Source organism: Corvus kubaryi, unplaced genomic scaffold (assembly GCF_017639235.1).
Source record: "Corvus kubaryi isolate FWS band 111438036 unplaced genomic scaffold, C.kubaryi_AGA036_p1.0 37334, whole genome shotgun sequence".
In the NCBI taxonomy this organism is placed as follows: domain Eukaryota; kingdom Metazoa; phylum Chordata; class Aves; order Passeriformes; family Corvidae; genus Corvus; species Corvus kubaryi.
In genome coordinates this window covers 1,308,562-1,329,609 of record NW_024581108.1, presented here as the reverse complement: position 1 = coordinate 1,329,609, position 21,048 = coordinate 1,308,562, and the positions used below count along the sequence as shown (strand labels likewise).

The 21,048-nt window shown below is 39.8% G+C and overlaps 1 protein-coding gene across 14 annotated transcripts in view; it reads right to left on the bottom strand.

Moving 5' to 3' along the window:
* DNM3 (dynamin 3) overlaps nt 1–21,048 on the bottom strand; it is a 173,066-nt gene that overhangs the window by 66,297 nt on the left and 85,721 nt on the right. For all 14 annotated transcript variants that reach the window (XM_042029792.1, XM_042029794.1, XM_042029795.1 and 11 more), the window contains one exon: nt 1,120–1,229. In XM_042029792.1, coding sequence (XP_041885726.1) covers nt 1,120–1,229 — 110 coding nt within the window. The remainder of the gene's footprint in view (nt 1–1,119; nt 1,230–21,048) is intronic.

The following is a 21,048-nucleotide window of genomic DNA, read 5'->3' as shown; positions in this document are numbered from 1 at the left end:
ACGGTTAGAAGGGGAAAAGGGATTTTACCTTGGTATTTATTTTAAGTGGTATTTAAATTTATCCTTAGGTGCACACGTCTAGGTCATATGCATCGAGATGCACCCTGCCCGAGTATATCCCCAGAGATCGGGTATAACGTTATAGGTTTACTAATTAGCAGATCTATCAAAGATTCCCCAATGAGAGGCTCAAGTGAGCCCCCCTCCCCAAGGAGCCTTCACCTGGATGGTTCTATCTTAGTTTATAGAATGTGTTCTGGAGAGGACCTTGGGGTCTGGGGCACACTGATCCCTAGCTACGAAGCTTCTAAGATGTTTAGTCTCCTAGCTTGACAAACAAGTCCAAGAATGTAGGGAAAAAGCACTAGGAATACAGAAGTTGCAAAAAGGTATTACAGGGGTATAAAAGAAAAGGCAAAAAATCTTCATGGCATCACAAATGCAACTCTCCTCCTTAGTTTAAAAAAAATAAATTACATGCCACTTTTATGTCTTTTGTAACATTTAAGGAACCTGTTTGTGCACAGCAATCTGAACTGGCTGTGTATCAGGAGTAGCTTCTGTGGAGCACCTGCACCACTTAAAACAGAGAAGAGTCTGAGAGGAAAAGTGTGGGTCAAAAACTAAAAAGCAAAGATTTTATTAATTAGAGAAGTAGTGGAATCTAATTTTTCTCCATTCAGCAGTGTTTAAACCCAAACAAATAATCAAATGAGTCCCAAGATTAATGACAGGCAAGATTTTCCACTGGAGAAAGTGAAAAGCAGTGACGCTTTTGTGATTTACACCAGTTGAATCTGGTCACAAGGTACAGAAGTCATGAATGTTTTGGTAAGCCTAGGTGACTGCCAAATAAAACAAAAATAGGATCAGGAGATGATTATCCAGCCATACAGAACTGGCTGACTCATCATGGAGCTGTTTCACCCCAAGAGTGGCTCAGAGGACACCAACCTTTCATCCCATGGTTATGCCACAGCAAAGAAGCAGATAAATCAAGAATTTCAAGACCTTGTGTACTCAGTATGGTGGAAATAACAGAACTGCCCTCAGAGTTATTAGAATGCTCAGCTAGATGTCATTTTATGGAAGTATCTGCAGAATAGCACATTTTCTTACCTCTGCTCTGTGTTAAACAATGCAAAGATGTGTTTGCTGGACATGAAGCTCTTTTCAACATCTCGCACTTTCAAGTTGTCCAAAGGCAGCATATACTTCTTCTCTTTTTCCTAGAAAAAAAATGGATTTAAACAACACTGTGTGAGAAGAAGCCTGATGTCAGCAAGCTCTGTTTAGTTGGTAATGATCTTGATACATTTGTTACCATAAGGAAATACCCAAATTTAAATGTCTGCTTATATTTCATAGACCTACCTGCAAGAGAAATGAAAATGAAACCTCAGTTTCAGTTCTGTTTTTCACTGAACCTTTTGAAACATTTCCTAATTAAAAAAGTTCACCTCAAACACATAAACATCTACATTTGTTATTTTTCATTCCACTGAATTCTAAAAAGGCAAGGGTCAGATTTAACTAAAAAAAAGTGTCTGATCAATGAAGAACTCTTCTATGTCTGCACAGCAAGTGAAGTAACTGGTGACATAAGTTCATCTCTACTTTGTTGCTATTATTAATTATGTAAGCATGGCATTCAATAAACCCACACATAAACTTTCATTCTGCCAGTGAAAAATATGAAACCCATACAAATCAATCAAAATAATACCATTATCAAATCAAGGTTTTATACATACCATGTACAAACAAAATCAGACTCTAATCTAACCAACTTATTTCTCCAAATAGGAATGACTTATTCACTCTTGCTGTAGCCAACTCCTTTGCAATTTCATCACAACCCTCATTTACAGCACAATCACTGTAATTTCACCTTTTCCAGGTTTCTTCCTTCCCATCACTTCCAATTAAGGACTAGCAATACTCCCAAGGTAATTTACTATGTCAGAACAAAAAAACCCTGAGATTATTAGCTGATGCCATTGTGTTAAACTTCTTTCAGTTGTTGCACTGATGGCTAAACTGAACCAAACCTCTCCAGTTTGCTTTGCAAACACACCACCTGTTAAATAGAAGGAACCAAAGACAAGAAGTTATCCTCGAAGCCCTCATTTTGGGCTTGCACATCACAATAACACTGCTGACAGAGGCATTAACACAGCACCGTTTAACAGCTTCTAAAAGCCATTAAGGTACCGTTAAGGCTGGTGCCACTATCATGGCAGCAATGCCATGCAGAGAGGCTTTATGCCCTGGAATTTTTCTAGTGGATACTAAATGGGGTTTTCGTGAATTTGGCTACCCGATGACCCTACAGAACTTCAATAAACCACCAAAATTGAAGAGCTTAGGATCCCTTTACAGTCCCTTATCAGCCAACATGAAGCAAGGCTGACTCATCTTTGCCCAGCCACAACCAGAGCCAGCTATAAAGTTCAGCACCACTGCACTTCCTGGAGTATTCTGGACTGAGGCATCACTTATGGGGGTTGGCTCAAGGAAGAAATATGCACAGGGTAATAGTTTATTGTATGCCATGAGACAGGACAAAGGAACAAACCAAACTAGGGCTCATTCTTCTCAATATGTGTTTCCCGGAATACACAAAGCAACTTCCAGTGCACAGAATTGGAAGATGTCCTGGCTGGGCTGAATGTGTGTTCTGTAAGGGCAGATGCAATTCATCTTGGCTGAGCTTCAGCAGATTGCAAAACTAAGCTGGATGAGAAAAGCCTGAAGAGCTAAACTATAAAAATACCATGACATTGCCAACAACGGCTCACTTTCCTAGACAGCCTCATACCAGGCCTCAGGAGAAGAAAAAGCAGATTTCAAAAGCCCTTCCGGAAAAGAACAGTTTCTCTTGTTATTGAATACAAAGGTTATCAAATTCCATGTATTACATAAAAAGTATCTTCTGGATTTTGAAACTGCCTCTATCTTAACCATCCTAGAAATTATTACTCACAAAAAACCATACATATGTATATTCTTCACTCTCTCATCTAGCATCTACTCCCATGAAGGAGTCTAGTTCTGTGTCACTCTGTAGCTGCTTATCACAGCTCATACCTATATTCTGCTTCCAGGAAATATGTATTGCCTGAAGCCTTGGGGCTCTCCCTGCAGGGACTGTACACTACCATCCATTCAGTAAGAATTACCACTGAGATAAATAAAAAAAGCCAAGTAAATTCATAATTTACCAATACAAAAATAAATAACAGTAAATGACGCTAAATAAAGAACTTACAGATTAGATATTTATGTATCAAAATTAAAAGTACACTGTCCTCTAATACAGATTTTTACTGCTATGATCTGTTTTTGCTATTACAAATTTATGTCCTAACTAATATAGTAAATAAAGGACAACAATGTATTAGCTTTGCTGCCATAACAAAGGGACACACACTTGCAAACTATTCTAGCATGTATTAAACTTTGTATTAAAAGCTTTTTTTTTTCCATTGGAAGATGGACTGCATGGCAGTGTTAAGAAACTTTATTTCAATTTTTTCTTTAAAACTTACCTTTCAGTTTTACAGAATAGGCTTATCATGATTTACTATTCAATTACTGAAAAATTAAGAAGTTTCTGATGAAGTTTTTGTTCTGACAGACACTATTCACTGACAAACCAAGCAACCACAGATGAATAAAAGTAGAAACTGATGAAAAAACTATACCAAGAATCTGATTGTCTAAACAAAAATTCCACAAGCAGGAAAGTTATATAAATGTTTGATGCCAAACTGTGAGAAAGTGTTTCTTCTGCAGCCACCAGGAAAAAGGAAATGCCTACTGAAGGCTAAGAAGTGGTTGGTATTTATTTACATGGCCTCCTACCCACATGCTGGACAGGGCAGTTTCCAAGAAAGGGAAATCGCAGGGTGCCTGTGCTTGAAGCAAACAGAGACAGCATGTCACACAGGAGAGATCAGAGCTGAATACTGCTTAATGCCAGGAGAAAGGTATTACTGTGACATTAAAGTGTGGCAGCAAAACTCATTGCAATTTTTTTTCCCTCCAAAGTGGGGGAAAATATACATAAATGGAGAATGGGCTAATTCAACAGCAGATGAGCCCAACATTTCAGCCTAAGCTCAATTAATATTATGTTATGGTAAGGTAAAAAAAGCTCCAGCCAGGGCTATTTGTGCATGTTTCCCATCCTGAGAAGCTGACAGCATAAGAAACAGGGAATGCATGAAGCCTGGGAGGAATGGGGCTAGGCACACTTCGACGAGTGACTACATGCACGTAACTGTGGGTCCAGTTTGTCCCCCTCAGCATTTGTTCTTTTTTATTTATAGATTTTTATTTTTATAAAGGGGCAGAGAACTGAAGCGTGACACGAGGGGAAAAACCAGCACATGCTGATCTCACATAGAGACTTTGCCTCTCTTTTTCCAGAGTAGAGGAAAAGAAGGAAAAAGTGGGAGGTAGAATGGCCCATTCCTGTCCCTGTGACATGAAAAAAATTCCCCATACTCCACCTTAGAAAAACAAACGAACCTGCTGGCCTGGGGAGGCCTTCCCACCCTGGAGACGATGTTTCACCACTCGTGGGCATAAGTAGCACTCACATCCTTAATGGACCAGTTCTGTTCTCCGACAGGCAAGTGAGCTGCCAGGAACTGACAGCATGATGTAAATATGCCATATTACAACTGCCCCTTCCTTCTGCACTGTTTAAATGTACTAAAAATAAATACTGCTCAAGTCCAAAATGGCACAAGGGATACAAAAAATACAACAGCAGCTCCCCTTCCCCCAGGAGGGTCTCAGCCAGCACTTCCAGGCTAATGAACTCCATTGCATTTTCAGCCAGGGGCAGAAACTGCTTCAAAAAGCATTCCGTGCTTTTGGAACTTTCAGGCTCAGTCAAAACAGCAAAAGAAACCTTGGACACAACGTCAGCAAACTGGATGATAAGGGGAATAGAATTCCTTTGCTTCAAAGAAAAGAGATCGTTAAATTACTTCAGCTTCTTCCAGTTATCAAAGGTGATTCTTTTGTCACTTCAGGATGGCTACAGTGCAGCAGCAGCAGCAACAGCACAGGCTCTACTCCACAAGAGAACAGAATTAAAGTTCATGAAGGACAATTCAAACACACAATGCTCAGGTTCTGAAATGCAGGACTAAGCCAAGTGTTAGCCCAATTGCACTTTCAGCAGCATTGAGACAATTGAGCTGGTTTGCTCACCACTTACGAATGCCTTATAGAACACCAACTTTGAAATGGAGGGCCATGACACCAACCAAAACCTCTCTATGTGGGGACCACAAGTTCAGAGAAATCAAGCTCCCAACTGGAAGCAGAGGCCACACCGGAAAGGCTGGTTTACAGCAGGATTCATTCTCTGCACCAGCCATACTGAGAGTACAAATCTCAGGAGTATTTACTGTGCACCAATAGCAAATGTAGATATCCACAAAATGCCTCTGCCATTAGTATGAGGCATTAACAAGTATTAGGCATTGATGAGGCAAAAGAGTGAACTGCTTTAAAATCATAAACTGAGGAAGAACAGCTTTGAAATGAAGCTGGGGAACAGCAGATAAAAAACTGCCTTTGGACTAGATTCCCAGACTGACACTGTACTGCTTGCTGTATTTGTTTCTGCATTAATACTCGGGGCTAATACTTACCTGACTCACAGGCATCGTGCTTGACCATGTTTCTGCCAGCAGCCAGTGATGGCAGGGCATTATTAAATATCCTGCATTCAGGGCTCTAAAACGTGTAGGTGGAACATCCAAGCCAAGCAACTATTTGGCAAAGCAGTTAAGCAGCAGAGGCAGAAAATAATCCCAAAGCAAAGATATTTTATAGTACTGTACTATTTTATATGGCCAGAGCAGTACCCACATTCTGCAGAGACACAAGAAGCAGTGGCTTGTGAACCTGCTGAGCCAGAGTGATCCGTATTAAAGAAAGAAGAAGAAAAATAATAGGAAGTGTAAGGAAATGCTGGTGGTCTGTGCCTGTTTACTCCCAAAAAGGAAAGGCTCAGACTTGTTTACACCTCAGAGCTCTGGCTGCCAGTGCAAACAGCCTACTCTGTGGCATCTGATGGAAGTGAAAACTATTAAGATGCCTCATAGAAACCTTTATAGTATTCAAATCAGTATCCAAGAATTTACCAAATTCTGAGTTTAGATATACCCAAGAGAATTTTACTGTGTTTCTATTACAGTTTATATTTCTCTCTCAGTTGACAAAGCCACACAGCATCTTCACAATGGTCTCTGCTACACCACACTTTGCTTTAAAGCATACTTTGAAAAATGAAGCATGAGATTCTCAGACACTACTGCAAAATTCTGAAGAAAAATAAAGCAAGTTATTTTATGAGAGATTATTTAGCAGTGTGGAATCCAGGCCTGAGCAGCTCCTGGGTACAGATGTAGAAAACATAATTCTAGCACTTCTATAAAATGAAGAAGGAGCTGCTTTACCAGAAAAACAATATGTACACAAATATTCTAACATTTTAATGAAAAGTACTGCAAAGGAATACTTAACAAGTTGCAGACAAGAACATGTTTCTTCCATCTATGCACCTCTCCCCTCCAGTCTTCTAGAGCCAACTTCAAATTTCAAATCTCATGACAAAAATGTGACAATGGCTCAGGCTGATAAGTTGGGCTGTTAGAAGAACAGAGCACACAGCACAGAGCACAAATACCAAATCTTATATTCCTTCAGTCTTACAAGTCTTTATCTTTTGCCATAGTCAAAATAATGAGTTTCTTATATAAATCAAAGCTGAAAATGGTAAACCTGAAACCGTAGCTGAAAGAAAGATCTCACGATAGAACCAAGGTATTTCAGGTTTCAGTTATTATCTTTCTGTATTTTGCATTTGCACTGTCTTTTCCAGGCAATTATGAGTACTTCTGGCACTTGCAATTTTTTCCCAATCTTTTGGTATCTTTTTCCACAACATACTATTAAAAAATTTAAGAGCCTTTTTTATAGCTCTGCTGCTTCTTCAGAATTCAACTATGGGACTAAACCCGATGCTAATGTTAAATCAGTCCTTAGTCTGGCGTTATCATTCATTTTACAGAGTGTAATTCATTTCCCACAGTGTTTTTCTCTCATAAGAACCAGTATTACATTTTTTTCCTGCACTTTTCCCAAAATTTCTTCAGGAATAGAAAAACAAAAGTTCGCAACCCTGCATTTGAAATACTTCATCAAGAAATGGTAGCTGGTTCTTCCTTGAAAGCAGTTTCCTATCCTGCTACATTTCAAGACTTTCCAGAAGGACACCAATATAGACTGTCTCTACATCACTATTTTGCAGAACAAAGGTTTACAATTTTAATTGAGGGCTTCCAGGGAGCTGAAGCTGCAGTTTGCATTCCTACAGCACACAGCAAAGCAGAACCTCACAACCCACCCACCCAGAGCTAGGCAGCCCCAAATTCCTCCTCCTCCTTGCCTGGAAGAGAGGATGGGCACAGAATCCTTGGGGAGTGCTGTGCTGAGCAGCCAAGCTGGCCTTGAAGTGCGAGCTGACACCTCTGAAACCTGCTGTAACAAGCTAATTCCATGGGGTTGGCTGCCTGCACCGCAGTCCCCATGTTATGGTACCCAGATAAACATCTTTTGCATTGTCAATATCTCATTTCCCTCAATAATGGCTCACTAGGCATCATTGGATTAGCGCAGAGCCTGAATGGTTGGATTAAGGAAAAAATAATAAAAGAAAAGAAAAAAAATTCTAGTAATTTCACTGGTACTCCCCTCTGCCTTTACATAATCGGTGCACCGAACAGAAGGGCAATAGTTTCTGGAATATATAACAAATTCAATGTGATTTAAGTTTGCCCCTCTCCAAAAGAGGTGTTTATTATCACAAGCGAAGGGCTGGTCTTTCACTGGTCTGTGCTGTCAGTAAAAGGATCAATCTGAGAAAGGGCCTGATGAAGAGGAAATCTCTGTGTAGCTCCTATTAGTTAGGATCTTGAAAGGTCATTTTGAATTTGGGAAATCTTGTCTGGGAAAGAAGCCAGCAATTCCTCTGAACTGATGCTGGCATTTAAAACTGAGAGAAAGCCCCAAGTGATGAACCAGTGACAGTCTGGAAAAATTCTGCTGGATGTGTCAAGTGGCTGCTTCGAAGGTAGAGGGGGGATAAATGTATCCTCTGACCTTCTTATCCTTTGCTACGAAGCCTGCTTAGGACAGCTTGTTTTTCTCTGCTGGTGCTCAAGTTTTTGTTTTTCACTCCTCACTTACTGCAGATCATCCAAGAACCACAGTGGTCTGTAAGAGCAGTAGTGCAGGATGAAGGGCTTTGGAGCAGCACATCTGTGCTGGCAGAGGGCACAGAGGGACAATGACGCACCACGGTCTGCAAGATCAGGCTTCTCAGTTGGGTACAGCTTTTCGTGAACAATTTTGCTTATCACATATATGTGTGTGTGTATAAAAATATGACGTTATATATATGTGTATACATGTGTTTTGGTGGTGGGATTTTTTAATTCACAGAAAAAACATAATTCTTGAAACCTCTTTGAATAGAAGTGCAGCTCAGATTTCAGTCTTGAGAAGGTGATGGTCTGGGTGGATGAACCTCTCTAGTTCTAATGATCTCTAGCATTAGGAATGCTAAGATAATATGGAAAAAACCAGGAAGCTGTACTGTATTTTCAGCTTCCTCCATCCCCTGAACTTGTAGATAGAAAGAGAACCTTTCATTTATAAGCCTCCTGAAATTCCTCAGTAGGCACATGAAGAAGATGCACCTTTGATACAGTACCTTTTTTTCTGCTGGAAAAGCATTTCTTAAAACTCCTCTAGCTTTTGTATCCATTTCAGTTTCTATAAAGTGAATCGTAGAAAAGTTCCAACTCAGGAAGCCACCAGATACCTTTCCCTGGGTACCAACTGAAGGATCTCCAGAGATGCTACATCCTTTGTGTATGCAGAAAAAAGATATTTTCTGCAAGATGTAAAATTATAAATATGCAATTTATATATATTTATATATATATATATATATATACATAATTATGTAAAAAACATTAAGCAGGATTTTCCTGAGGCAATGCATCTGTCTCTGCAGGACTCCTAAAGATGCAACATAATGCACACACGCAAATTAGTTCGTGGCACTTATGCTGCCCTACTTGCTTGTTATCATTAAAAGCTTTCAGACAGCAATCAATTTCACTGTGGTGGAGATTACTGCAAAATGCATTAAGAAGTTCACGCCTGTGGCAATGGTCACTGAAAATATTTTGGAAAGCATCCCAGAAGTATAAGACTTTTTCCAGACATCCGAGAGAAACTCTGCTGTGACAGAGCTTCTGGTGTCAAGACTTCTCCCCCAGCACCCCTCCTCCTTAGTTGGTTGGTTTTTTTTATAGCAGCATATTTTGAAAGGTACATTTCAGCTTTTTAATTTTTAATTTTTTTTTTTTTCTAAATCAAGCCAAGATACTTGGGTCATGGAAAACATTAACTTCTGAGACAACTGTCTGAAGCTATCTCCTTCCTTGCTCTACATCATATGTATAAATATACTCTAGCGTCTTAATTTCATCAAACAAAAACTATTGAATTATAAAAAGAGTGACAAAATCACCTGCTTACTCTATCACAACATTTTGGAGTTTGGGGTTGTTTTTTTTTTAAATAAGTAGCCCTGGGGATGTTCCTATAACTAATAAACAAAGAAAAATGAATACACCATAACCACCAAGCACTATTTCTACTTCATAACAAAAACATTACCTTCAAATGTTAATTCACATAATGCCATCAAATCTTCAATGGAAGGTTTTGGGATGTGTCTCAGAATTTGACAAGAGCTATCCTAAAATAATTACAGCAATATGCAGGAAAACCTGCAGCCCTCTGTCCTTGAAAATCAGTATTAGATTGAAATCTCCTTAGAAATACTCATCAGGAATGTTCCTATGAAGCTGTCCCAGACTGAAGCACTCTTGAAGCTCATAGCCAAAGCTGTTCCTCAAACTGAGCTTAAGTTGTCTCTGTTCTTGAACCCTCCTAAGCCAGATGCCACCTCTGAATCTACATCGCCTGCCCCAGTAAGTACTGGAATGTGAGTGGGGATTGACTCAACTCAGAAAACCTAATCTGACAAACAGGGGCACAGTAATGTGGAAAAAAAGCTTAGTAGAACATCCAAGAAAATAGAAAATGTTCAAAAGATCCAATCTCAAGGTCCTCTGGTTCAAATTGAGGCCATTTCCTCGTCTTGCTGGTTGTCTAGGAGAAGAGACCGACCCCACCTGGCTACACCCTCCTTTCACGTAGTAGTAGAGAGCAATAAGATCATCTCTGAATCTCTTTTCTCCAGGCTGAGCCACCCCAGATCCCTCAACCTCTCCTCATATGACTTGTCCTCCTTCACCAGCTTTGTTGCCCTTCTCTGGACTGGCTCCATCAAAGTTACTGTCACTAAAAAAAGTGACAGCAAGGTGCAAGGCTGTTGTAGTGGGGATTCCTACAACAAGCATATACAGCGAGGCCCGTGGAAAAGAAATATAAGGACCGATTCTTGGTAGATGCTTTCAAAGAGATGTTTATTTTCCAACCACATGGCCAGCGACTGCTGAAGAACTGTATCAATCACAGGACCAGAGGGTCCTTGCCGGGCAGGGGAACACGAAACAACCAATGGGGTTGACCAGGGAGTAGGGAAACCCCATGCCTCCACCCCGGGGCCCCTCTCCCAGGACCCCACGCCAGGGGGGAGGAACCCCAACATGAGGCAGTGCTAGTCTTCTACTGACCCCTACCACCAGGAGTATGTGCAGAGGGAGGTGTGTGTAGGAGAGCTGCCAAATATGGCACTTTTCAGTCTGCAGATGCTACATATGAAAAGAAAACATCCAAGTGTTGCTCACTCCCAAGCATCTCTGTCCTGATAACTGTATATTAGTTTGTCATATGCAGAAGTGTGTTCCATGAAGGACACTGGACACATTGCAAATCATTTTGATTGTGCTGCTCAGCTGTTGCCTTGCAGCAGAATACAGAAAACAGAGGTCCTGTTCCAGCATCATCCCATGGGAAAGTATGTCAACCATACAGCACACCTTAAAAACACACACCTGAAACAGAGGGACAAACTCCCCTGCCTTGGCCACGTGCTCCCTTTAAATACCATGGCAGGTGCTGAACTCAGGCAGATACCTCAGCAGGAGGTACCACACTTTGGGGAAGCACACAGCACCCCATCTGGAAGGATAGAGACAGCCTCAATCTGAAATAAACACAGACTGTTCAAGTGCTGTCATTGCCCTTTCATGTGATGGCAGACCTTGGTTGATTTATTGACAGATCACCTTTGTCAGCTTCATACAAGCCCACCTTTGTGCCCTTGCTGAATCACAATGACAGGATAACAGCCCTAACACGAAAGCCTTAGAGACCAGCCATCCTTGGCACCACTGGCAGTTCTCCTGCAGGCCCAGAGCAGGCCGTGCCACATCCAGAACAGATCATCCAAAGCCACCTTTGCAGCCAGCTCAAGCAGAAACAGGCAAACAAACACTCTGTAAGAACAAACTTACAGCACATCTTCAGCCATGTGGTATCAGTTTCCCTATGTCAGCAGCAACAGCCAGAGGTTTGTGCGAAGAGGCAGATCATGCACTGTCACAACCAAGACCTAGGAACAAAGCTGGACTGCCATTGTGCACTGTGAGGGGCAGAGGGGGAAGTGGGGTACTGAAGTCAGGAGACATCATCTGTGATGCTTCTGGCTGCCAGATTCACTCTTAACAAAGCAGCAACAAACTCTCAGCCAACCAGAGACTCCATCATCATCGCTGTGAGCGACAAACACAAAAAACTGGGCAATGAGAGTATCTCTGAAGAGTATCAGCACCAGGGAGGAGGCATTTCCCTCACTATTCCATGGTGGATAAGGTCTTCAGTAACTGCCAGATTTAAGAATCTTGCAGTCATATTCTTTGGCTATTACAAAATAAAAACCTTACTAATTCAAAAGTATTTTTAATTGTTTTTCTATTGTTTTAAATTTTTTCTTTTCTCCATATCTCTTCCAATCCAGACTAACGCCAAACCTTGTCTTTTCTTGCAGTGACATTTAAAATATGTCACTTCTCCTCTGTATAAAATAACATCATCTTTAAAGAATTCCAGTTCTCCCATGTCTGGATTCCTGCAATCAAGTACTACTCTGATTCATACCTAACACCCTCTTTTATTCCATGCTGTTTGCTTCGGGAGGAAAATACAGATTGAATACACCATTGTGTAGACTGAAAGTTGTGTTAAGATGACAAACACCTGCATTTACTTAATCATCTTTGTTAAGATACTGTCAGTTGGCCGCCCCAAGAGCACAATTAAAAAGGAGCTCTTTCCTAAGGAAAAAAAACTCTAACCAATGATCACAATAGCTGTAAGATCTACCTTCATCATGCTCTAAAATTTTGTAACATGCAGCTTGGATAGCTATTGTTGGTGAAGTGATATTATGAAAGTAAGATTTTTAAAGATTCAATAAATAAGGTGTAAAGTTTTGCTTCAGCAGCACTGGCTACACATGCTTAATCTCAGCTGTTTCAAAGAATCCATGAAAGGTACAATGGCTTTGAAAGTCTCCAGGAGCTTGAGAACTCCAAACAAACAATGGTAATGCAAGAGGTAATGACATTATTGCAAACACAGAAGACAACAAAAAAGGTGCATTGATATCCAAAAGTTGAAACACGCCTGCAAAAATGTTGAATTTTTACAGTATGAGGCTGTACTATGGACAAGGAAGACGAACACTGCTGCTTCTCTGGAAGAAAGGGCAATATTTGCTATAAAGCACTTCCTCAACAGTGTAAGTCTTTATCAATGCTGACTCAAAATATTGGGGACTATCAACTCCCTGGCCCTAAACTTGCAGGACACTATTACATTTGTAAAGAATCACTGCAGCATACGTACACTAATTCTACATAACATTGACATACGGCACTGAATTCCCAGACAGTCAGTCAAAGTTCTGGGCAGGAAACCAAATTCCAGGTTTTTTTTTTTCTTTAAACACTATGTCAAAACACCCCTATTACTCGTTACTTGTGCTTTGAAAGATATACTCCATTACTCCTTAATGTCGTTAGCTTTTACAGATACTGCAACCAACAAGGAACTGCTGCTGGAAAAATCTATTACAACTGCTTTCTAACACTGACATTTTGAAAGTGTTTCCATAGGAAAGCAGCACGGTCACAACAAAAATCCAAGTGAAAACAAGATAGCTAACCTACAAATATATGTACAAAATTGAATTTCAGTAAGGAATCTATAAGAATGAAACTATCTATCAAACTCCGAAGTATATAATTTTTCACAAAGAAGTTAGTTCTATGATTGATTCTGAAAACTGAATTGATACAACTAAGCCTTACTCGTGTAAACCATCTTACTAGCTGTCAGTGAGCTCATTTCACACACAGTTAATTCTGCTATCAGAGATCATCCTTTAACGTGTTCTAAAGCAATAAAGAACATTTTAGACAAACATTTTTCCGCTCATTTTGTTTTCAGGACACTCAAAGATACATAGCAGGGAGGACAGCTTATTGTAAAGTTGTCCATGCAACAAAATTTTAAAAATACAATATAAAACAAAGAAAACAATTCAGCTAGTTCTCCTCTGGCCTTCAAAAGCCTCAAAAATCTTGAAATAAAGTACTGAAATAAAAAGTTCATTAAAAGTGTTCTATGTTTGCCCAAGCGCTATTTCAACATCATATTCAGCAATTTGATTTTCTCTGATCCATTCTTTACATTTACATTACTCAAACTAAATGTATATTTTAATTATTGTCTCAATTCATTCCTTTTGCTGAAATAACATTCTGTGCTCCTTTGAGGATATTCCCAAGGTTAAAAAAACTAGATTGTCTAGCAGTTTAGATTTGTTTTAAATGTCTAATAATACACTATACTGAAATAGCTTGAAATAATGAGGGTTTTATACTAATAGATTACCAAAATATAATTACTAGTAACTCCCAGAAAAAAAGTACATAACAATAGACAAGGCTAAATGCATGTATATTTAAATAAATGCATTACAGAACTAATTGCCATTACTCAAAAAAGAAAAAAAAAATCCTCCCCAAACCAAGCGTTATAAGCCTGGAAAATTTACATTTTAAAGAAATTCACATTCCCTAATGAAAACAGAAGGCCTCAAAGATCAACCTACCCTGAAATCACACTTTAGAAATGCGGATGGGAGAGAACCTAATTCAGAAGGGGAAAAATACAGTTTAGTCTAAGAACACAAAACTAGGGTTTAAAGCCAAATTCACTTGGCAGCTGCACAGAGCCTTTACAGGTGAATCCTGAGTCCCCTTGTTTTTCTTGCACTCACTTCCTTTTCCCACATCTTCTGCAAAAGATGTTTGGTGCAAGAAGTGTTTTTCAAGTCAGGAACCACAGAAATGGAAAGACAACTCTGGCCACAGTTTGTATGTGGACAAAGACCACCACTTCTAGGTGCTTTTTGCAGAGAAGGGCACTGTTTGTAAAGCAGCTGGAACTGTACACGGCACTCTTACAAAACTGACACCACCTCCTCCTAAAAGGTAAGTGAAGATAGGAGCCTTTGATATCAGTGACCTCTGATATTTTCTGCAGGCATAAAAAAAATCCCAGACCCTTTCAGATCACTAAGACACAAGATTGCCTTGAAGAGAAGCACATTATGGAATTTTTCTTGTGCTCACTGAAAAGGAGGAAAATTTTATATACCCTAACAGGCGCATGCCCCTTAATCTAAAATAATTATACTCTCATTACCATTGGATACTGAATTCCGTCAGCTTAAACAACACAGCCAAAAAGTCTTCATTATTTCGTTATTTGGATCATTTAGTGCAAAACTTGACTGATGTCAGGTGATGAGTTCCATAAGAAAACATTTCTAATTCATTTGAACTGGGCTGCAAATTCTCAGCTTACTCTGCAGTTTAAGAAAATCCTCACTGCCCTCACACAAACATCCACACAGACACCAGCACTGCTTCAAAAGAAAGAAACCCTACTGTAGAATGGTTTGGGTTGGAAGAGTGGAAGGGAGTTTAAAGCTCATCTCATTCCCACCCCCCTGCCATGGGCGGGGACACCTTCCACTGTCCCAGGCTGCTCCAAGCCCCATCCAACCCAGTCTTGAACATTTCCAGGCATGACGCATTCACAGCTTCTCTGGGCAACCTATGCCAGGGCCTCACCACCACCACAGGGAAGAATTTCTTTCTGGTACCTGATCTAAACCCACTCCCTATCAATTTAAAGCCATTATCCCTTGTCCTATCAGTCCAAGCCCTTGTCAAAACTACCTCTCCAGCTCTCCTGGAGTTCCTTTAATTTATACTTCAGCTGCTCTAAGGTCTCCCTGGAGCCTTCTGTTCTCCAGGCTGAAGAACCCTAACTCTGTCAGCCTGTCCTCATAGGAAAGATGCTCCAGCCTTCTGAGCATCTCAATGGCCTCCTCTGGACTTGTTTAAAAAGAACTGTTAATTACAGAATCACAACACTCGTTTCTCTGCTATTCATGTCCTAAAGGGGAGGTGGCCCTAGAAGGGAGAAAAATTTAGCGAGGACTATAAAGCAGTTCAGAGTACCTCAAAGATGAAAATGAGAAAGTAAAAAGACCTGTTGATAAGTATAAAACATGGTGACCTGGAGAAATGGCTGCAGAGGTGGGAATAAGGTTAGGAAAAGGTTATGGAAGAAACTGCTGCACAGTTATCTAAAATATCTGTAGACTGACTTAGTAATGGCACACAAATGGGAAAAGCTAGAAATTTCTAATACAGAATCAAAATTATTACTTAATTCATCTAACAGAGATCTAGTGGAATAATTCATCTGGAAAACTGACATATCTTTATATTCTTGTTTAGAGAGTCAGACAGAAAATAACTGCAAAAGCGTCTTCTTTCATATCAAAAGTTCACATATTGGTGTGGGGCTGACACAACAGAGAACGCTCCCAAAGGCAATAAGCAACAAAAAACATGTGCATCACCATCACCACGATTTTCAGTGATCACGATATAGATTCATGGTGGAGAACTTAAAGATAATGAGGTGTTTTAACTAAAACAGACACACCATGGAAAAAGCTGACCTACTGCTTGGTTGAGGGGGAAACCCATTAATAGGCGATGTTGAGAAAGCTCCAGTGTTCAATCTTTCTTTTACATTATTCTTCACCAAAAAGCCTACAAAGCAGTAAAAATTATTATGGCTAGATATTAGGAAAATAAAATTAAGTTAAAGAAAATGAAGCACCAGCATAAACTGCAAAGTTCAGTTAAGCCCCCACCCCCTTCCTTCAGCTCTCTCAAATGCCTCAGTTTTAAATCAACAGCTTGAAGTCATAAGAGTAAGAACTCTGCAACTGATACATGTAAACCTCTTATCTAAGTTACAGAGGGAATAAAACAGCAAACCTGATTTAAAATGCCCAGGAGTTCCTTAGAGCTACGCCCTGCTCTTACTCTGCTATTTACACTGCAAGCAGCATCTTTGCTGTTCAAGATGACACACAGTCTTCACCAAAAGCAAAGCCTGAGCATCTCAAATGCTTTTGTGTTCTAAGCATGTCTTTCCCCCTCTGCTCTACCCCACTGCAGACAATTTTCCAGAGTCTAGACCTGGATCCACCAGCTCCTTCTCTCCAGAACTGCTTTTTCCAAGTCCCAGCTCCTGTACCATGCTCCTTGGGAAGGTGCTCAGGGCAGTGCGTTAGACACAGCTTGGCAGAGGTGCTTGAGACAGGGACATGAGACATGGGTTCTAACAACAGAATTAAACAAACTCAATTTTTCAGGAATGATGCAACTTCTTGTTTGTGTGGAGCTGAAAGGCACAAACACCCTGTGCTCACCCAGCATGAAAACCCTCACTCTATGGAATAAACTGCAACTTCAAACCAAACCCAGAGAAGAGGAGTGAGTCCAGCTGAGCAGGAGACTCAATCCATAGAGGCACCTTCATCTTCCACTGGAGAGGTCAACATCTGGGTCTGTTCCAAAAGCAAAGGTCTCAAGGCTCTGAGAAATAAAGGACCACGCCTTAATTTATCCCCTCCTGGCTGGGTACCAGCCTAGCTCAGGAGTAGCTACTCATCTTTTCCATTTGGTAGAGTAGGGTGTTGGACCATCCTCTCAGGGGCAAATAATTTACAGAAAAGCATAACTTCATATGTCTCACATGAAGTCTATAGGAACTTGTGCATTGTACACAGCAAAGAAGGTCATGATGGAAATAATGAAGAACTTAGAATTCTAAGTTTCATGTAACTTGTGCCAATAAAGTGTTGGCTATCCCCAAATTAAGCTTGCCATATAAACTGTTCCTAAACTGTTGAGTAAGTTTTTTTGTAAGCAGGGAGAAACACAGCTATAAATGTCTGAAGTCCTTGTCCACATTTTGACCTCAGATGCCTAAAGGCACTCATTCTGCTCCCACAGTGTGGAATGCCCTCCCACAAAGCTCCCGTGTGGAATCTTCAGAGGCTATTTTTGCAAAGCATAATAAAAAGACATTTCTTGCTAGACTTTCTGCTGTTAGCAGCACAGCTTATTGACCACCTCTGAGGATGCCTGCACTTTCCACAGTAATTCATACAGATGGGATTTCTTATGTGTAGTTACCCATTACAAAAACCTAACTGAAAATGTACAGTTGTCAACAATTAGACAAAGGAGGAAGCAAACTTCTCTTTATGTAAGGATATATCTGTCTTCACAGTGAAAAAAGAAAATACTATTTTCATGAGGTTTACTGCTAATTTATTACAGCAATTAAACTGTCCAGTGAATCTGTCTGTATCAACTTATTTCCAGATCCAAAACCAGATGCAAAAACCACCTTTCATTTAATTTGATTATTCTAACTTGTGTAGAGTGTGTAGAAATAGATATTTTGGCAACTGGTTGCTAACGAGCTTTCCTAACTTCTTAAAGCTGTACTTGTAATGCTTTTTCTACAGTATTTACCAGAAAAAGCTAGTGATTAGAAAACAGTTAAAATCCTTGCTCCTCCTGCAGCAGCAAACATTAAATCTCTCCTGCACAGAAAAAAGTTTTAAAAACAGGCCTCACGAAATACAGCTTCCCGAGAACCCACTTTGCTTCTGGCCATTGCTTCAGTGCATTTGTACTGCAGCTGCACAGCAAAGGGTTAGCAAAGCATCCACACTAAAACGCCCATTGCCTACTCCACCCATCAGGGCTTCTAATGTTACCAAAAATGTGCCGTATTTTTAACCCATTGTTGGCCACTGGCATTTAAATGCTTAGGAAGTATTTGTTTTTTGACTTTATGCATTTTGTAATGGATTTATGCACTCTCTATAAACATTAATTATTAAATTGAAGTCTTACAGGGAAGATGCACAGTTTTTTATCGGTGAGTTTGCAATCAAAGAGACATTTATTGGATAGTTTAATCTAAAACAAACAAAACCAATACTGTATTCAGTAGTGTAAGGTCTACCTGTTCCTCTACACACCCACCTACCATTCTGTAGCTTTAACATTAATTTTCTATGTTTGTGAATATTGTTTTCTCCAATATAAACAGAAGATGAAATCTAACGAGTCACTGACAGTTGCATTTCCTCTGTGAAAGCTGATAAACAGAAGTTTCTTTAAACAAAGCACATACTTAAGCTATGACCTGCACTGATGCCAAGTATCCTTGAGACTAAGAATTCAGTGTGACTCAAGAAATCCTTTCCTATGGATGTTCCCAGCTGCATTAGAAAAGGAAGAAGGAACCCATGCAAGGAAAATAAAGTTTCGTAAGTCAGGGAGGGAGCCAAATGCTGCCCAGCCGTCTGCTGTGGGGGCTGCAGCACTCTATTAGATTTAGTTCCTCTTGAGCATCTGGCATTTACTGCTTTGACAAACACACTGATCTGATTCAGGACAGGAATTGCTACTTTTCGAAATGCTGTCAGATACACAATGTCAAAATTGGAGATTTTTCTTTCCTTAGCTTTTTCATTATGGTAAAGTTTTGTTTATATCTAACAGATAAGAAAATTGCAGACTGAAGTCTGATTTTATGTTGACAGTATCTCTTTACAGTGAGTTTAACAAGATAAACAGTAGAATCAGAAACCCAATAATAGCTTTTAACTTTTCATCTTATGTTTTAGTTACAAGACTATTCTTTCTTGAAAAATGTTTAAATCACTACCCTGAGTTTACTTCTCACTTGTTGGCCAGGAAATAAAATAAAAAGGCATTGCAAAAGTGGGAAATGAAAAGAAAAAAATTTAGATAAACAGATAGCACAGTAGATATGCTTAGAAACATACATTAGCATGTGGGATATCTCTTGTAACAGATGACGGATCACATAAAAGCTACTCACACCAATCAGTTACAGTCCATTTTCATGACCTTTATCAATAGCCTAAGATTGACTAGAAGTTATATATAAAAACAAATAACAAAAGAGATACTGTACCCAGTCCTGTAGCCTGTCTCATCTGCAGTGATTAATCCCACATTAATTAAATTAAAACATTCCTATTTATACAACCCTTATTTTCAGCCTGGAGTGACTGCCATCTTTTACACTGATGCTTTTTACCATCCTCATACCATCCCCAGTCTCTCCCACTTCTTAAGTGACTCCACGAATGGGAAAAATAACAAATTTCACTTTAACAGAAAACAAGGGTACATCACCTCATTCTTAAATGATTTCTTTCTATGCTTGTTTCAGTGGGTTAATCTTGCTGAGGCCTCACATTCTCGCAGTCAGTAAAATAGATGTGTTCCAGCTAAGCCACCATATGACAACAATGCCTGAAATACTTGTTTACCCCATGGTAACCTTTCCTAACTGGAAAAGAAGGGCCGTGGTCACTTATTCAAGATTCCCAGAAGCCAGGTAGCCAAGTCAAAGATCTTGCAGACAGACTGCACACACACCTGCACCAGTCTCCAAGCACAGGGCACACAGAGTGCTTCAACCCCATGTGTGTTCTGAGGTAGATACCAGAACAGTGTTACCAGAGTTACAGGCTGTGCATTCACTACCTGCCTGACTTTCCCAGCTGGACCTATGGGAGCTTCAGTGAGGACATTCAGAGTGTTTTTGCTATTCCTGCTGCAAATGGCATCAAGTTTCAGAGACATGAGGCTTCAGGACTATTCTCATTCCTCTCCAATTAGATATTGCCAAGGTGACCATCAGGACAAAATCCACTGAGCTATTCAGCGTAATATTCCACAAGAAGAGGGGATGTTACTTTCCACAGTGATGGCAACCATGGGCACAGACAGACAGCAAGACTTGAAATACAAACAACAATTCAGTACAAAATTCAACAACTCTATCTAAGGCAAGGGCAGATGCTGGCCTATCCCTTCAGTACCAGCAGAGAAAGGACATCAAGGCAAAAGAAAGCATTACGGTAACTCTTCCAAAATTAGTGTGTTCAAATATCAGTCTCTCATTTGCCATTGTAAAGAGACACAGAATGAATTCAAATACCATTCCTTTAAGGATCCAATCCTTAAAATAATCCCCAAATGAATGGAAAAGAGGAACAATGGAGCACAACCACCATACAATTCCCCAATGGCATGTTATCAACAAATCAAAAATAGTGATGCCTTTTTTCTACAGATCGGGATAAAAGTACCTTCAAAAATGTATAGGGGGGAAAAAAACAAATCTTCTGAGCAGAACACAGAAATGATCATAACAACTACCAGCCTGACATACTAACCAGTTTTCTGATCCTCTTCCTAATAGTTTTTGCTCCAGTGTATATGTCGTACTCTGATTGCCAAGACAATAAGTTGGTTGTCTCAGCTAATAGAAAATACCTTTCAAAAATGAAGTTTAAAACCACTGGAAGATTTAATAGGCCAGCTCACTCACCCAAGCAACTAACTAACATAAGCAATTAACAAAATGTTTCAGCCAAAAACATGCTACAGTTATTAAGTTTCTTACTTGTGGTTA